Source organism: Urocitellus parryii, chromosome 7 (genome assembly GCF_045843805.1).
Source record: "Urocitellus parryii isolate mUroPar1 chromosome 7, mUroPar1.hap1, whole genome shotgun sequence".
NCBI lineage: Eukaryota > Metazoa > Chordata > Mammalia > Rodentia > Sciuridae > Urocitellus > Urocitellus parryii.
In genome coordinates, this window is record NC_135537.1 from 28,589,649 (window position 1) to 28,607,662 (window position 18,014).

At 37.9% G+C, this 18,014-nt stretch overlaps 1 protein-coding gene across 3 annotated transcripts in view; it reads left to right on the plus strand.

Moving 5' to 3' along the window:
- Positions 1-18,014, plus strand: part of Sybu (syntabulin) — a 68,094-nt gene that overhangs the window by 15,780 nt on the left and 34,300 nt on the right. For all 3 annotated transcript variants that reach the window (XM_026384527.2, XM_026384528.2, XM_026384529.2), the window contains one exon: positions 4,868-5,065. In XM_026384527.2, the coding sequence (XP_026240312.1) occupies positions 4,868-5,065 (198 nt within the window). The remainder of the gene's footprint in view (positions 1-4,867; positions 5,066-18,014) is intronic.

The following is an 18,014-nucleotide window of genomic DNA, read 5'->3' on the forward strand; positions in this document are numbered from 1 at the left end:
ACCCAGTGTTCACACATGCCAGGCAAGTGCTCTACCACTGAGCCACAACCCCAACTCTATTTTTTTAATTTTTGTGTCAAAATGAATTAATAGATTTTTAGTATGTCTGATGGTTATCAGTCATCTGCATTAATGTTTTTTTTTTCATCCTCAAATTATTCCATCTTTGGCTAATGAGGACCCCTTTGTGTTGGTTCCTGATGTTAGGTTCTTCCTTACTAACCAAACTAGTTCCAGGGAGGATTGTTCAATGACAAAATAATGAAATTGTCTATAATATATGTTAAGATTTTGATAAAACAAATAGCAAGCAGGCAAATAAACCATATTCATCACTCAAAAAGACTAATGAAGTATGATAAATTGTTCAGTGTTTTCTGGGAAACACAATTATAGTAAAATACTATTTATTGTTTTATTTACTTGTTAATACTCTTCTTCACTCTAGATTCCTTTACAATGTGTTAATTTAATAATTAAGTTAAATTTTTATAAGCTCAACAGAAGATTTTAAAGTTCTTTTCATTTAGCAAATTCCTTTGGCATATTTAAAATAAGATTCAGATTATTCAGAAAGTACTGAGACACATTTTTCACAGTTGTTAATAATTGTACACTTTGAGCTATTCCTCATGTTCTCAACTTGTAAAGACAGAGAAAATTATATTAAAATCAATTTTTAACAATATCCATAGAATTATAATAGTCAATTGTTTATCCTCATCTGTCTTTAGAGGTCTTGGGAATTTATTTTCCTTAGTAACAATGTACAAACTACTCCACAGGTGTATTTCTTACAATACTTTAGACAGGCCCCAAATTCTTGAGGTTCCTGGATCTGGGAGTATTCCTTCTACCCACTCTTAATTCTGTGTGTTAATAGATTCTAAGAAAGTTAACAAGAACAACAAAATAACCTATTTCTGAATATCAATTGAAATCAAAATGTAAATTAGACTCCTTTGCCATAGAAAGTGATCTTTAGGTATGGCCTTGATGAGGTCACTTTTACCCAAGTTTCACTAGGGACCATTCACGACCCATCTAAGTGGGCACTGAAATAGTTGATACCTAAGGGAAATTATTCCATATACAAATGAGTCTCACTTTGCAAAACATGTAAAGTGGTCCTGCTTCTTTTTAATAAAGTTATACTTCCCATGAATGATAAGAGAAAGAAATGTGGAAGCTCAACTATATAAGGGCCATGTGGAAAGCGGGTGTTAAATTCTTCCCTCTCCAGTAGACCAATAGTCTTCATATTATCTTCCTAAAGAGCCTTGGAGCAAAGCTTCCCTCATGACATAACCAGATGGAGAGTTCTTACCTACCTCAGGCATTCTTACAGAAATGTAAAACATTTATCCTTTTTGGATGGATCCTTCAGGATTTCTGCCATTTCCTTCTCAGAAATAATTCCATCATTTCTATCATAATAGAAATTTTTACATTAACATATGAAAGCTAGAATTGTAAATATCATGTTTGCAAATCTGTAGATTCCACAGGCCAAGTGTACGTTAAGGTTGTAACAGGAAACAGAAGGCACACCCAGAGAGTTGAACTGAAACAGGTTTAATAACTCTATCTCTTTAATACATGTAGTTCAGCACCTGGTGAGATTAGACCTGAACAACCAAGCAACATCAGCTTGGTTTTCCCATTCTTAGAATCTTGATGTGAATGTGAACTGAGAAAATTTGCATCAAATTTTGAAAAGGAGTAGTGTGTTCTGAATTCACCTATGCGGTGAATTATGAGAGCTAGGGAGGGAGACCAGGGAAGGAGCCCTGAAAGAGACTTATTCTCAAGATAACCACTTCTTTGGTATTGCACAGAGTAAAACCCCTCAGGTGGCACAGGCAACCAGATGACTATGGCACATGAACCTCTCTGCCTGTGCTGGGGTCTTATTTTTATGTAAAGTGTGTCTTCTGTAATAGGAAACTTAATGAACTTAATGGCTATTCCCTTTCTGAACAAGATTCCTTTGAGAGTGTTGATCCCATTAAACAACACAGGCAGATATCCCAAGTTGCTGTGAGAACTCATCGATTTTCTTGGTTAATAGACTTACCAGTTTTCTAAGAACTGCACATGGATAGTGATATATACCAACTCTTCTTGGCTTTTTATGAGATCCATCAGGATGGAGACTGGGTACAATACCTGTGGGCTGTTTTGGTACCAGAACTTGATACATATTTGTTCAGCCAACGAAAGACCATTTCATACATTACTAATGTTTTTCCTCAATATGAAACACAATAGTAGAGAGTTAAAAAATGTTCATGTAGTACCAGCAGGAGGCTGAAGCAGGTGGATCACACATTCAAAGGCAGCCTTAGCAATTTAGGAAGGCCCTAAGCCACTTAGCAAGACCCTGTCTCAAAATAAAAAGGGCTTGTGGCTCAGTGGTTAAATGCCCGTAGGTTCAATTCCTGGTACCAAAAACAAAAAAGGTTTTTGTAGTGACTCAAGTGCTTTAAGAAATACCCATAGTTCAAGCTTTATTTAGGTTTTTATGTTCTCATTCCCTGCCATGGAGATACAGGCTGTAAACACCCATGACAGGTGAGGAGGCACACACTCCAGGTGAAAAATGGCTGCTGCTCTCCTCCTATTGCCACCACTCTAACTAATTTCAATTCTCAATTTTTAACCAGATCCCAGCACTTAATTCTTGAAATTACTATACTGAAAACATGACATGTACATACTCTTTCTTATTTAACTCCAGAAAAATGTCAATGGACCCAAACAAAATACATTGCTTTTTTCTTTCTTGAAAGCATTACTTTAATAGCATTTTCAGTAATGTTTCTCAGAACTGGAAATCGTTTAATTTTGTCCCATTAAATCTGAGGGTTTTCAAGAAAAATGGCTTTTAAGGTTAGACATTCTGAATCACAGATTTTTATTTATTTGGGCCCTCTCTCTTTCAAAGTAAGTAATTTACGGAACTGACTCATAAGGGCATAATTTTAAAGGCAATTGGTAATTTTAAATGACTAGACGTCAGTCATTTGAGTTTATCTGCTTTAGGGTAGGAATCTAGGGAGTCTCTGTGAAGTGGTGTGCAGACCTGTCCAGCCTTGTAAGATTGCTGAGTCTGGCTGAGTAATTAGCAACTTTGCACAGTTAGAGAGGAGCTCTGTCTTTGGGTTGAAGCAGTGGACATGCAAATCTAAAGGAAAGGCCGGGACAGTAAGTGATGAAATAGCTGAGCAGGAGCAGCCCAGAGGGTCTCATCACTCCATACACATGGCTGTTTCTTTGGGGTCCAGGAAGGACAGAGCATGTTTAAAGGAGCAGCAAAGGCAGGAGGCACGAGCAATGTGCCAAACACATTTGCTTCCAGAAACAGTCCAGGGAGGTCCTATGAATATTAATGTGCCTAAAAGTTTAAAAAAAAATGGAGAAAAATAAATCATTTGACTAGTGCCAAGTTCACTTTGTTCCAGGAACTGGGATATTTCATAATAAAAAATGAAATAGAAGCCAAAACTGAAGCAATGGCAATTCCTATTCAGATGGAGTCAAGGCTTAATTCAGGCAATGAGTATGTTTTATTCAGGCCTAGTTCTGTTTCTGTCATATTCAGGCCTAGTTCTGTTTCTGTCATTATTCCAGCTATTGGGTCTGAAGATAGTCTTTGATAGATGGCAAATTATTTTGGTTCTCTTACTCTTCATAAAAATTTAATAGTGCTAAAAATGATCAGTGTTACATATCTTTATTCATTCTTTTGTCTAATTAGTTACCATAGTAGCTTGGGCCTCAAAATATTTCCATATAATAATTATTTAGTAATGAAAATCTCCCAGATTGACTGACCAGTTTGAGTAGGTAAACTTTTAAGTCATTCTTCTTTGGCTTTAAATTCTAATATGTTCCTCCTCATCAATTATAAGTGAATTAACGAGCCATCATAAATACTTAAATAAATATGGAAAGGGTTTATAGGAGTCAGCAGTATGAATTTCCTGTTTGCCTAATAAACATCTATATAGGTCACTTCATATCACACATACTAACTGAAAATAATGAGCCTGGTAATAAAAATCACTCACTTGAAAGTTAAGGGAATGTTTCTAAGTTGAATATCATTTTCAATTTACCAGTTTATTCCAGACAGCAATGTATGTGGTTGATATATTTTTGGCAGGGCGTATGTGATAAAACAGGCTCACTTCTTTCTGCTTCCCTGAACTTCTAAAGGCAGCAGTCTTACGTATCAAACTCTATTAGCTAATTGGTGAACCAAGTGATCAAGCAGTAGGTATGGTCAAAAATATTGGAGGAACTTTATTTTCCTAACACAAGCAACTCTAAAACAGTGACCTTGAGTTGTCATGATGAACTTTTCATTACTAATCCCATCAAAAGTCTGTGGACAGATAGGACCTAAAATTACACTACATAAGAATATTCAAACAGACATATAGTTAGGTTTTCACAATGCTTTACAGAAATATTTGTGATCAAGAAACTTATTAAGATTTGCCTGTACAGCAGAATAGAATAGACAATATGATTGATGTATGTACATTCCATATATGTATTATATATCAAAATGCATTCTACCGTCATGTATGACTAAAAAATAAATAAATAAAAAATTTTAAAAAAAGATTTGCCTGTAAATTTTACCTTAAAATGCCATTTTTTTTTGTTATGTGCATGACAAAGAAAAATGAAGTCACCCAAGGAGTATCATCCACAGCAGTTCTAAGTGGACGTTCTAAGCAGATTTCATGTGACTGCGCGGGGGTGTGCATGTGTGTGCCTGGCACCCTGCATGGCTTCTCGCTGCCATCATTGATTTCCTGCCCTCATTAAAACCTTATCGATCCCTGTTCTCTAGATGACACAGGCTGTCCTAGTAGCCAGTCAGTATCACCAGTGAAGACACCCTCAGATACTGGGAATAGCCCCATTGGCTTTTGCCCTGGAAGTGATGAAGACTTTACCAGAAAGAAGTGCACCATTGGAATGGTTGTTGAGGGAAGCATCCAGTCAGCTCGATATAAGAAGGAATCAAAGTCAGGCTTTGTAAAGCCAGGTAAGTGCACCGACTCTTCATATTTTACCTGGGTAATATAACTGAAGCAGTTTTTACATTTGAAACTATGTGTGTGTGTGTGTGTGTGTGTGTGTGTGTGTGTACGCACATACAGATGATTTTATGGGGCAAGGTTTTGTCCTGTGTCCCTTTCTGTTGGTTGTTAGTGTCTGTCTGCTTTTGAGCTTCCTGAATAATTGCTGTGCACAGCATATCATAATGGATTATTCTTCCTCTTGCTTTTGGTCAACCATTTTATCTCAAAGAAAAACTTAAACTGCATGAAAAATACAGTTGCTAGTTGTCCTTTGCTTTGTAATACTATGAAAAAAAAAGCATAATACACAATTGGGGAGGTGTGATAGCATATAAAAGATAAAAAGGAGTATGACGAAGTATAAGGGGTACCCTTAGTTTTTAAGAAAGAAACAATGAGCAAAAGAATGCCGTGTAATTATATCCAAGAAATGAAAATATTATCTTGTGTTCTCAAGGAACATGGCTGCTGTACTTTTACCAGCATCCCAGCTCAACTGGCTTTTTTTTTAAATTGAGATATAATCCAGATATCATAAAATTCACCTACTTCAAGTATAAAACTTAGTGGGCTTTAGTCCATTAAAACCATTGTACAACATTGCCATTATCAAACTCCAGAACTTTTCTTCTACCCCCCAAATGAAACCCCCTGCCTATTAGCAGTCACTCTTTATTCTCACCCCCTACTCCAGCCTGTCCCTGGCAACCACTAATTTTCTCTGTCTTGATGGATTTGACTGTTCTGAACGTCTCATAAAAATGGAATCATACATTGTGTGGCTTTTTGTGTTCGGCTTCTTTCACTTGTAATGATTTCAAAGTTAGCTAGTGTAGCATGTATCAGTGCTTGTTTATCTTCATGTTTGAACAGCATTCTGTAGTATGGGTAGTCCACATTTAGAAATGGACTTTTTATAAAACAATTTTAGGTTTATAGAAAAATTGAGAGACCTCCTGTACCCACTCACTACTAGTACTTCCTGCTTTCCCTGTTTAAACATCTTGCTTTAATGTGATGGTGTACCACACTTTGTTTATTCATTCTTGATTTGATGGACATTGGGGTTGTTTCTGCCGTTAAGCTATTAAGATTAATGGTGCTGTGAACTTTGGTGTAGAAGCTTTTGTATGAATTTTTTTTTAGTTCTCTTGTGCATATTCTTAAGTATGAGATTCCTGGATTATATGGTAACTATATGTGTAATTTTTCAAGGAACTACCAGACTGTTTTCCAAAATGGCTAAAACATTTCCCTTCCTACCAGCAACGCATGAGAGTTCCAGTTTCTAAATATTCTTTTTAATACTTGTTACTGTCTTTTTTATTATAAACTTTGTGTTAGTCTATTTTGTGTTGCTATAACAGAATACCTAAGACTATGTAATATAGAAGGAAAAACAAATTTATTTCTTTCAGTTTTGAACAGTGGGAATCAAGGTCAAGGGGCTCAAATCTGTGATGGCCCTCCCATCATAATGTAGAGGAGGGCATCCTTTGGCAAGGAAGCGAGTGTGCCAGCCCAAGTCTTTCTTCTTATAGAGCCATTAATCCCATCACGGGACTATGGGTCTATGATACGGGGTGGGGGGATGCCCATATGCACAAAATATTATGTACTAACTTGAGAGGTTTATTTATTAAGATTTTTGAACCTAGTTTTAATGCTTCTTGCCCAAAGGCAGAGCCTAAAGCAAATCTTTTATCAACTGTTTCTGATTTAATTGCTCATAGGCATAAATACTGCCTAAGCAGTTTTTACCTGGTAAACTTTTTATTTACTTGTACAAGGTAAAGGGATCTATTAAGTTTCTTAGTTGCCTAAAATTCTTCACATCATCATTGCTATAGCTTTGGAATAGGACCCAATTCTGTACAAGTAAATTCTTTGTATTTGAGAAAAATCTGCACAGTGACCTATACTTCTTTGAACTTTTGGCCTGTCAATCTAATAAATATGAAGAGAGGAAATCCTGGAAGTGAGGCCCCTGGATGACTCTGCATTTCTAACATGCAGAGACATAATGTATTACAGCACAAGAAGATAATGCTGCAGGTAAAAACAGTCTTCTCCCAGCCCTGAGCTCTCCCCTCCCCTCAGTCAAGACTGACCTCCAGCTCTCCATGCATGCTCCACTTTTTAAAAATAAACCGACTCATTAAAACCAATACTAATTTATTAAAATTAGCAAGCAATTAGTGGCTCTTATACATGTGCTCAGGGACCCTTTGACATTAAGTAACCAAAGCCCATTTAATTTTAGGTCCATTTTTTCTAGATTCTGGAACACTGTAGTTCACCTCAGAAAAGAGTTATTGAAATGCCCCTGAGGTCAGTAAGATAGCGAATAATGATCACTGGGTCTGTTATGCATAAAGAGAAGGGAAATATGTCACAGGATGCTAGGAAGGTTTGGAAAGGGGAGCTGAGCAATGAGCAAGACTGCGCCTTGCCAACAGGGCCCTGTGGTGCACACAGCAGTGAACCCTTCCTGCCAGGCAGGAACTCCTTCTGGAAACTTCTTACAGGCAGTGAGCCTTCTGTCATTTTGGCTTCTATCACTTAATACCTATGCAGATTTCATTAAAAGTTGCCAACAAGGAGCAAAGAAAAACATTCCTACAGTCCAGTTGGGTGATGGCTTTGCGTTTTCCTGTTTTCCTTTTCTCCATAATTCAGCAACACATTCAGGGCAGAATCTCCAGAGCCTAATTTCGTGTCAATATAAAGCAGGTGTCCAATAAAAACTTACTGGGAAACACAGTGTGTACTTTGTGCAAGGGATTAGGGTTTTTTTTTTTTTTGCATATTTACAGCCAATAATTTTTTAGAGGCTCAAACGGAAAAAAAAATGTAATTGAAAACAGATCAGGTAACTGAAAACAGGCCCTTGACTTGAATTATACAATCAGAAAGCCATCATCTCTGATTTTTATTTATAGTTGAATTTTGAATGTTGTTATCAGTGCATTATAGTTATACATAGTAATGGAGTGCATTGTGACGTATTCGTGTACGTATGGAATATAATTTGCTCCATTTCAGCCTCCAGTGCTTCTTCTTTCTCTTCCTTCTCCCCCACCCCCAACTGGCTCCTTCTATTTATTTAAATTGATGCTTTATAGATGTGCCTAAAGGTGGAATTCACTGTAGTGTATGTATACACACACACACACACACACACATACACACACACCATAATTTGGTCAACTTTATTCCACAATTCCTCCCTTTTAAGGAATTAGATTGAATTCGAGAGGTACTTGGGGAAGAGGGGGCAGGAATGACCTTGTCATCGTCCTGCCTTTAGGAAGCTTGTAATTTAAGGAAGAATACTATAAAATAAATCCTGAGGAATCCTACAAATTAACAGAAAAGGAAGGAAGGCTTTGGGGGAGGGGGTACTTTTTGAGGAATCCTGGATGGTGACATTCCTTCCCCTGGGGTGCTCCGCTAATATCAGCTTGTAGTCAGTTTCCTGATGAAACTTTTTAACCAGAAATGAAAGTCCTAATTGGATTACTGCTCTAGTACATGAAGTGACAATACTGAGCCAACTTTCTTGCTTGATTTATTACTTACAGAGTATTTTAACCCAGGAAAGAAAAGAATCCACTGTCATTGTTTTACAAATAGAAGCACTAAATTCTTTGTGCTCAAGACTAGTTGGAAGGGTGGAGGAACAATTACACAATTTAAACAAATAATTTAAAAAAAAAACGTGAAAGTCAAAACACCACTGGAGGTGATTAAGGAGATCAGGAAAGAGCAAATGGTTAGGGTCACTATAATTTAACTGAAATCCACTTTCAGAAACTGAAATGTTGAAATCTGCATTTGAAAGATGTCACAGTATCTCCTTAGCATTCAAACAAAGTTAGTATTCCCTTGTTATCAGACACCACCCAGGCTATTGAAATTGGAGACCTGGCAAGCTGAATCATAATAACCTCACAACAATAGCCAGGGATTGGTTACTTTAAAAAAAGAAAAAAGGTTTCCCACATTGAGAGGCATTTGCTAGAAAACTCAGAAGGCACCAACTAGGTTAGTGATTAATCTGCACTGGGTCCCTTGATAGAGCCTCTTTCACATACAGCCCACAGATGTTTCTGTTCTTATCAAGGGCATTATTTCCACTTCAAAGTTAGTTGTGTGTAATAAAACAACAGCTTATTCTTGTAATAATGTGAGCTGCCTAGAATAGTTCAAGGAGAATTGAGAGCCTAGGCTTCCACAGTTTGCCAGGTTGCCCAACCTGTTCCGCCTGCAGGGAAGGGTCTGCGCTGGGGGAGAGGGGGCCAGACTGTAGCTGTACACACTAGGTCCGCATCTTCATATCTCCACCTTATTACTGTGTGATCTTTGGCTGGTTGTGTGTGTGTGTGTGTGTGTGTGTGTGTGTTTGAAACTTTGTGCTCTGCATCTGTAAACTGGATTGTTGAAAAGACTTTGAAAGAGATTAATTCCTCACTATATGGCAGCGAGGGCCATTTGTAGTTCTTAATAAAGATGTAACAAATTCCATGGGCCTTATTTACATAAAAACTCCTAAAACCCTCATCCAGGACTTAAGTTTATTTGAAATAAAATTCTAGCATGTCGTGTTAGCCCAGCTCACATAAAATGAGAGGGCTACTTGATAAAGGAGGACACAATGACCCAAGTGCAAATTGACAGCTGAAGGCTTGACAGTGCACCCAGAGATGGGAAAGTAGGAAAGAGCAAATGAAAGACCACTAAAAAGCCTAGTGGCCTTTTCACTGGTGTAGACCATTACCAGCTTCAAATTCTTGGTAGCACTTAGTTCAGTATTGATATAAAAGCAGACAGAATCATTGTGACGGTGGAATTGCAAGAAAATGCTGTCTATGAAAGCAGAAAAATGTCTTACACATTTAAAAATATTTCCATGAAGTGAAAAAAATAAAAATTTGATGCTAAAAGGAAGATTTTGGTTATGAAAACTTTCTATATTCTTTGGGAAGCTATCATTTTTTAATAGCTCAGTAGTTATTAGCAAGTCTTCTAGCAACAAAGCCCAGCCGCAAATATAAGTTGCCAACACTTTCAGATACTGAAAACCTAATGAAAATATTTAGAAGGATATATTAGATGTAATTGTGGGCTTGGAAAACACTCTTGACAAATGATTTTTTTTAGTCAATCATTATTGAGAACTAGCTGTCCCAGGCAAAATTCCAAGAGCTTAACTCATTTCATTCTAACATTGATGTGATAAAGGGACATAATTAGCCCCATTTTATAGATGGAGAAACTGAGGCACAAACAGATTTAGTAACCATCCAAGGTCACACATCCTATAAATGGATTTTAAATAGCGTAATCTTGCCCGTAACTCTTAAGCGTGCAATAATTGTAAGACCTACCTTCAAAGAATTAATTATAGTTGCAGTAAGGATGTGTAAAAATTAAGAAAGATGTGGCTGATATAGAACATGAATTATTTTTCTTTAATGTTGGTAGAGCCCTAAAAATTCCTATGAAGTCTTATAAATTAGCTGATAAGAATCTATTTGTAGATTATGCTGGCTGTTGCTAATAACAAAATTAATGAGACTCAATGTAACTTCAGGGAAGTACAGAAAGTTGAATACTTAAGGCTGTCTGAAAGCAGGTCAGTAAAATGAACATGAGAACATGGAGATCAAGGGAATGTAAGGTCCTCAGTGATTTCCACTTGATCATGAACTAGTCCTCTTTCTACTCGTCACAAATGTTTCACCTGCTCCCCTTCTTAAAGGAGGATCATTAGACTTTGTCCAGTGAGAGCTTTTGTACTGATACTGAAATAGATCTCTGAAATTTTCTTTCACTCTGAGAGAAAGAATGTTCAGACAGAATATAGCAGATATGTTTTATGGTAGACAGTTATCACTTCTCCTCAACAGGGACCAAAACAGTAAAACAAAGCTTAAAAGTGATGAGTGTTTGTCCTTATGGCAGGTTTATGTGTTTGCTTTCATGCCTTTTTCTCACATCTGGGTTTTTGATGATGCACCCAATCAAGTAATGGTAACAAATGGACCTTAATGGGTTTCTCTAAGAATTAGCAAATCATAATCCTCCCCTTCCAGAGGTAACTGCCGTCCAAATCCCAGGTCTACTGGGATTTATTACATGTACAGTGTTCATAGCCACTGATTTGGGGGCCTGCCAAAGGCTCACTGAGTACTCTAATGTGGTAGGAAGGAAGCATTATAAGTCACTTATACACAGTGGAAGGCCAGTAAACCACACACCCACCATTGAGGGTGCTTATCAACTGTCAGCACAACAGAAATAAAACCTGGAAATGTCTTTCATGTGTAAATTATGCAAATAGATGCTTTAGGTTGGGCTCCCCTCCCCCACCCGCCAACACCATCTAAATCATGTTTCTCCATCTAAAACATTCATTTTAATGCTCCAAAATCCAGGAGCATTCTGCCAAGGCCTGGGTGTGGTTGAGGGATCCAGCATGGTATGGTGAAATACTAGAGCCTGGCAACAGCTTGGAGCCATTCCAAAATCCTGAAGGGACTAGAGGAGGGTCATGTTACCTAGAACCCAAAGGTGGCCATATATGAAGGACTTGGGAAGAGGAACACAGCCACTGGCAGAGAAGGAGCCAAAGAGATGAATGCCCTAACTTTTCTGTCTTCTTGGCTGGTATGATTTGTTGTGTGGCATTGGGTGGACCCTAGAGTTACTGACAAAGAAGTTATGTGATGAACAGTGTAGCATGTACCATTGGTTAATTCATTGAGTTAAATTCTTCTACCACCTAAGCTGGTATATGATAGCAGCCAAGGGTGTCAGTAAATCGCATGAACGTAGGCCACAGTTTAACGAGGTAACACTTCAGGAACATAGCTGCAACAGGCTTGCATTCCAAGAAGCATAGACTGGAATGTTTGTAGCATTGCAAGAATCTAATGGAAAGGGAACCTTCACTTGACCATGTCGTTAAGAAGAGTTTCTGTTAAAGTAGGTTTGACTCTCCACTGTGTACTTAGCAGTTTTGTTCATTCATTCAAAAATTTAGTAAGCATTACAGTGTGCTAACAGTGTTGTTCCAGGCATGAAGGATAGAGGAGTGAAAAAACAGACAAGATGCCTGTTCTTATGATGCCTGCCTTTAACGGGAGATGGATGCCTGGTGCATAAGCATGCAAGCAAGTTCAGATAGTGACAGATGAAACAAAGTCAAGCAATAGAGAGCTGGGGCAGGGAAATGCCTGGGGAGATGACATCTGAGCTGAGAACCTCAGGCTCCGAGAGGGCTTAAGGGATGCACAGGTGGTAGGCAAAGTAGTGAGTTAAGAAGGGAAAGAGGGGGAGCAGATGAAGTCTGTATTGTCAAAGTAATGGGAGGCCACGAGTGTTATAAGAGGAAAAAAAATGATTTGATGTATGTTTTTGAGATCTCTCTGATGACTTTTTGATGCTTGAATTGTCAAGAAGTGAACCTGGCAGAAGGACACTAAATTCAAAGGCTTATCCTAGGATGGAGGCAGAGGAGACAGGAAAGGATAGAGATGCAGTTCACATGACAGCACATGACTCCCATTTTCTTAATGAGACTAGAAATGTTTATTTGCTAACTCCAGTAAGCCTTTTGCAGTATGGATGAAATATCAATATCCAATGTTTTTTTTAACTTGTAATTTTAGTTAAATATGTTTGTACTCTATTATTAATTTAGAAACATTGCTGTTATGCATTTTTCATTTAAAAGTTTTAATCAGTCTTTCTCTCTCTAGAGTGACTTGTTAATTCATCTGACTTTTCCAGGGTAAATCATCTTCACTTCTACCCATATTGTTTGAGATAAAGCAATTTTGAATCCATGTCTCTCTCATTGGTCATTTGTTCAAGCCAGCCAGGAGGGTATGGGCTAAGTTACTGTAACAAATTGACTCCAAAATAGAAGTTAAAACTAGACAGATGATTGTCTCTTGCGATATAGCACATTTGGGTGATCCAGGCTGATAGGCAGCTCTGCCTCCTTACAACTTGGCTACCTCTTGTGGGACCAGAGTGGCTCTCATCTGCCTAGAAGAAAGCAGGGGAGAGGGACCAGGGGACACTCTGGTCATTTTAAGGTCAGGATGAAGAAGTGCCACATGTCGTTTCTAATTATAACCCAGGACATCCTAGTCAAATGGGCACCTGTTATTATAGAAGAGGGGGAGAGTGGAGGTAGACATTAGTGAACAGCCAGCAGGCTGTCACTGCATCCACTGCATAGCCTGGGACAGCTGGCTTTTCTGTTATCCTGTAGATGTAGATAATTATCTCTCTCTCTCTCCAGAGCTATTCTATTCCTGAGTCCAGATAGCAAGGGATATAGGGTTTTGTGATCTCTACAGCTTAACCACTGACTGTGTTACTATTTAAAGGGATCTTTAAACCCATGGGGGAATCATACCTTAGGAATAATTAGAAAAACTGCTTTTGAATTTCTCTGTTTCATTTGGAATAATCCCATTGGTTGGCTTTTGAAGGCAGCCAAAAGTATCACAGACAGAAGCTAGTTCAGACTGACATGTCTTTTTTGAATGGCACTTTTCGTTCAAAGAAGGTAATTATGAAACAGCCCTAAAATAAGAGGCTTTGAAAAGACTCTAATATAAGGGGATTTCTTCTTTGCTGAGAGGTAATTGTGCAAGGAGAAGTACTCATCTTACATTTACACATAGAGGTAGGGTGGACCAGGTCATCTCAGAAGCAGTTGGGGAAAGGGTTAGTGGGAGGGAGAGTGTAATCTGTAATGTAAGGAAATGTTTTCTCTTTTTCTTTAATATGGAAAATAATTAATACTTAGCTTTTTCTCATTGCTGCAGCATTCATAAAAGATATTGGTTATATATTGTCATATATGCACTATGTATTTACTATACAACACTGAGAGGTAAAAGATAGACATCCTCTGTCTTTGCAATTAATCAGTCTCAGCATTTGACAGGTGACTATTTATAGTGACTATATTGACCTGTTATATAGTCTGTTCTCAACGACTAATCACTTTCATGTCATTGTAAAAGGAGAAAGGAGGAAAGTTTACAGATGGCACACCTTTTAAGTCATTGGGATGATCACTTACTGTTCCACCTACGTGGGGCCTATTTTATCTCTGGTGCCTTATTGGTAAGAATTATTCTGATATGATGGATGGTTTGGGTGGAAGCTTAATAAGTATGTAAATAAGTATGTTTACTTGAGAGAGCTTCTATTGGAAGGAAGGCACCTACTGATGTCCTAGAGAGCCCTGGACTCCATTTTCTCTTCTCAGAACAACGGATCTGCCCTCTTCCTCTCTTCCAGGCACTGCTGTAAAGTGCCTTGCATATTTAAATAGCTGGAATTCATGAAGTACACCAGCATTTTCCTCAAAATGTCACGTGCTTGCCATTAAATTTAGGAATGTGTGGAGTTTTTATGTAATATCTTACTTGCTCATGGGGATATTATAATACGGAAAAATTGTTTTGTTCCAGTATTATCTAAAGATTAGTCTTGACTGTTGTGTAGGCTTTTGCTTCTATTTGACAGTTTGGTATTTCTTCAGATGCTTTGTGTCCATTCATGAGGGCAATGGTTTCATTTGAAATGCTGCAGTCACCAGGGAGAAGGCCCTGTGCTGTTCCCTGATAGGTCTGCTCTCCCTCTGCCTCCTGTTGCTATGGTGCCCAGCAGAGTAACTTCCTTGCCCTGCACATGCAGGAGGCTCGGTCTCCATGGATACCCCACTCTGAGACTGTACTCTACGGAGAGATGAGCTGCACACACTGTATTTCTGCAAAAGACATACCCCAGCCTGTGGTGGGAGGCTGTTTGCAGAGGCAGTGTTTGCCATGAAAGTCTACGGAGCTTACCTTCTAAGTAAGTAGTATTAGTCACAGTAAGTAAATAATTACATTGGATCACTGAGGATATGCTCAATGTGCGTGTGTGTGTGTGTGTGTGTGTGTGTGTGAGAGAGAGAGAGAGAAGTTAGTTATAGTAGGCTAAAAGTGTATACTAAAAACAAAATTTCAGCTCCATCTTTTAGATATTCTGAATGCAGTGCCAATAACTAACTAAACTTTTCAACATGCATACATGTATTGTTTTAGATATTCCTGGTAGTTTGTGAGTCTGTATATGTCATTTCTCTCTCTCTCTCTCTCTCTCTCTCTCTCTCTCTCTCTCTCTCTCTCTCACACACACACACACACACACACACACACACATACCCCATGTAGACGGTTATAATTTAGAATACACTTCTCACCCTGGGGCATTGCATGTTGCATTTGTAAATATCAAGCATGGCCTTCCCAGTTGTGTGTTCGGGGAAAAGATGAGCACAGCTATAATTAATGCTAATTGGCACTGCACACAGTTTGCAGTGGGCCTCTGTGTAGGCTGGGACGTGATGTATTTATTATCAAGAGAGGACCTGCTCATGTGATTACAAAAGGAAGTGCCATGTCTGCTGGTTCACCCTGAAAATTATTCAGAGCACATCTCTCTGACCCGTTTTAATTTACTTTACTCACATGGCCTCCAGTAGAAATTTTGAAACTCTTCATGCCCATGGAATTGGGATGTGGAAGATTTTTATTTGTATTAACTCAGTTGCTTTAACACTTTAACTTTCCTGTACATTCCAGGAGCATAAGGATTGGGTTCCCAATGTTGTAAAACACATGTGTCACCTTAAAGGGCTTTTCATCTCCTGGGCAAATGATTAATGCCTGTGGTGTTAGAATTAATTAGTAGAAACACAAGAAAGACTCTGTATATGATAACTTCAACTCTAGTTCAATAACCTTCAAATTGTATAAAATTAAGATTTTTTTACACTGTCCGCAGGAGATAACCAGCATCTGTCCACCTCCAAACAAAAATTAGAACATGGACTATCTAGATGGGTATAAGAGATTCGCTTTTAATCATATAAAACAGTGAGCACAAAACATTATGTTAGATTATAAATTTCCTCTCTTTTCTATGCTCATGTCCATCCAAGCAAAGGAGAAACTGTTCAATGTCATCTTTTCCAACAGTTAGTCATGGCTCGGTTTTCATTGCTCCAAATGATGGAAAGGTACCACCCTTTGAAAATGTGACTGTACCAATGATGACTTTGTTCCTGATTTTGTCCACAGGGGCCAAACTTTAGGTCATTGCTTTAGTATTTTATAAATATAAGATTCATCATTGGTGGAGTGTAATGAACAAACACAGATACATGATTGGTTTCTCTAGAGATCATGGTTTTGAAGACCTGGAAACAATGTTCATGACATTTCCCCCAAAGTTTTCATCTCCTTCATAGTCTAAGGCCCTATATTTCTTTCTCAAAGTTTCTGTTGAATCTTCTTGTTCCTCATGTCTCTGAAAACCTGGATAGTTGGGATTTTTATTCTACCTCAAAATGTCTTTCTCTCCTCTCTAAAATTGTTCCCTCATCTGTATAGTGCAGATAAAAATAGTACCTATTAGATAAGACTGCTTTGAAAAATTCAATGACATAATCCATGGCACATGATATACATTTTAGCTGCTACTGTATTATGATTACCTTAAGCATAAATGATGATGATGGTCATCATTTTTACAATGCACAGATGTCAGTGGAGGTTTTAGTTAATAGCTCGAACAGTTAAATTGACTTTTTTCCAGCCTATTAAATTTTATATTAAATAAATTACTAAGAACCTACATATACTTGGCATTTTTAATGGAATTATGGGATTCAAAATGCATGAGAATAAAGTAAAATATTCAGTATTATTTTTTCTTTTTTTCAAATGTGCAGCTTTGTTTTGCTAAATGACTGTGTGCATGTGTGTGTGTGTGTGTGTGTGTGTGTGTGTGTATGTAATAAAATGTTTGTCAGTTACTTTTGTTGTCACTAACAATGGATGTGGAGGATACCACAGTAGATCTGTAGGATAAAAGAAGCTAGGCCATAGAGTAATGCTAGTTACCATTTATAGAATTGGAACTGTAACAATTAAAATCTGGGTTCAAATTTTTAAGCTCTCTTCCTTTTCAGAAAGGATTTCTGTTCAGAGTGCAGTCCATGATGTATTTTTTTTTAAAAGGTTAATTTCATTGAGAGAAGGTTTGGGGAATGATTGGAGAGGAAGAGATGGGTAATGATTGATTAATCTGTTTAAAAATAGGCCCCATGCTGGGATTTTTTCTTTTGCACTAATCCTGTGTGACATCCGAGCCAAAAAACATAAAGACCAATGCCACGTGTGCAGAGCCTGCTGGTACTGATTTTACAGTGCATGAAGAGTTGACCTAGATTACATTTTGCAGATTTATTTTTATTTTAATGTCATTTTCATATCCCACTTCATTATGGCACATTCTCTTCTTTCCATCTGTTTTCCCTGGAAAGAACATGGCATGGACAAGAAGGATGATACCAACTCACTTGAATGGGAAAGGCAGGGGGTTGGGGGTGTGTGTGTGTGTACGTTTTTAGGATGTGGTTTTAAATGAAGCCTCTAGAGGTTGGGAACTTGGAATCAGTGACAGTCCACACATGCTGAATGTATTTTATTGAGAATAATTTCATATGCAGTATCACTTAGATGATCTAGTTAGAATAAGCCTTTCTTCCTAATGTTTCAAGGCAAAAATAAATCCTTACTGGCATCTCCACTAACGTGGTGATCTTATATTTATATTCTCCTGGCCTGTGACCAGAATAATGCCCTATTTTCCTTTCCATTGTTATTGGTCACGCATCTGCATGCTGCGATCGTGCACAATTTGTTAAGTGTTTGTTAGGTACTGGGTGCTGCTGTCATGAATTTTGGGTCATATCCTTTTGTTGACCTCCAGGGAGCTTTGCTAAGTGTCTACTTACAATTCTATTTGCTGAGTCCTTTTTTTTCATGG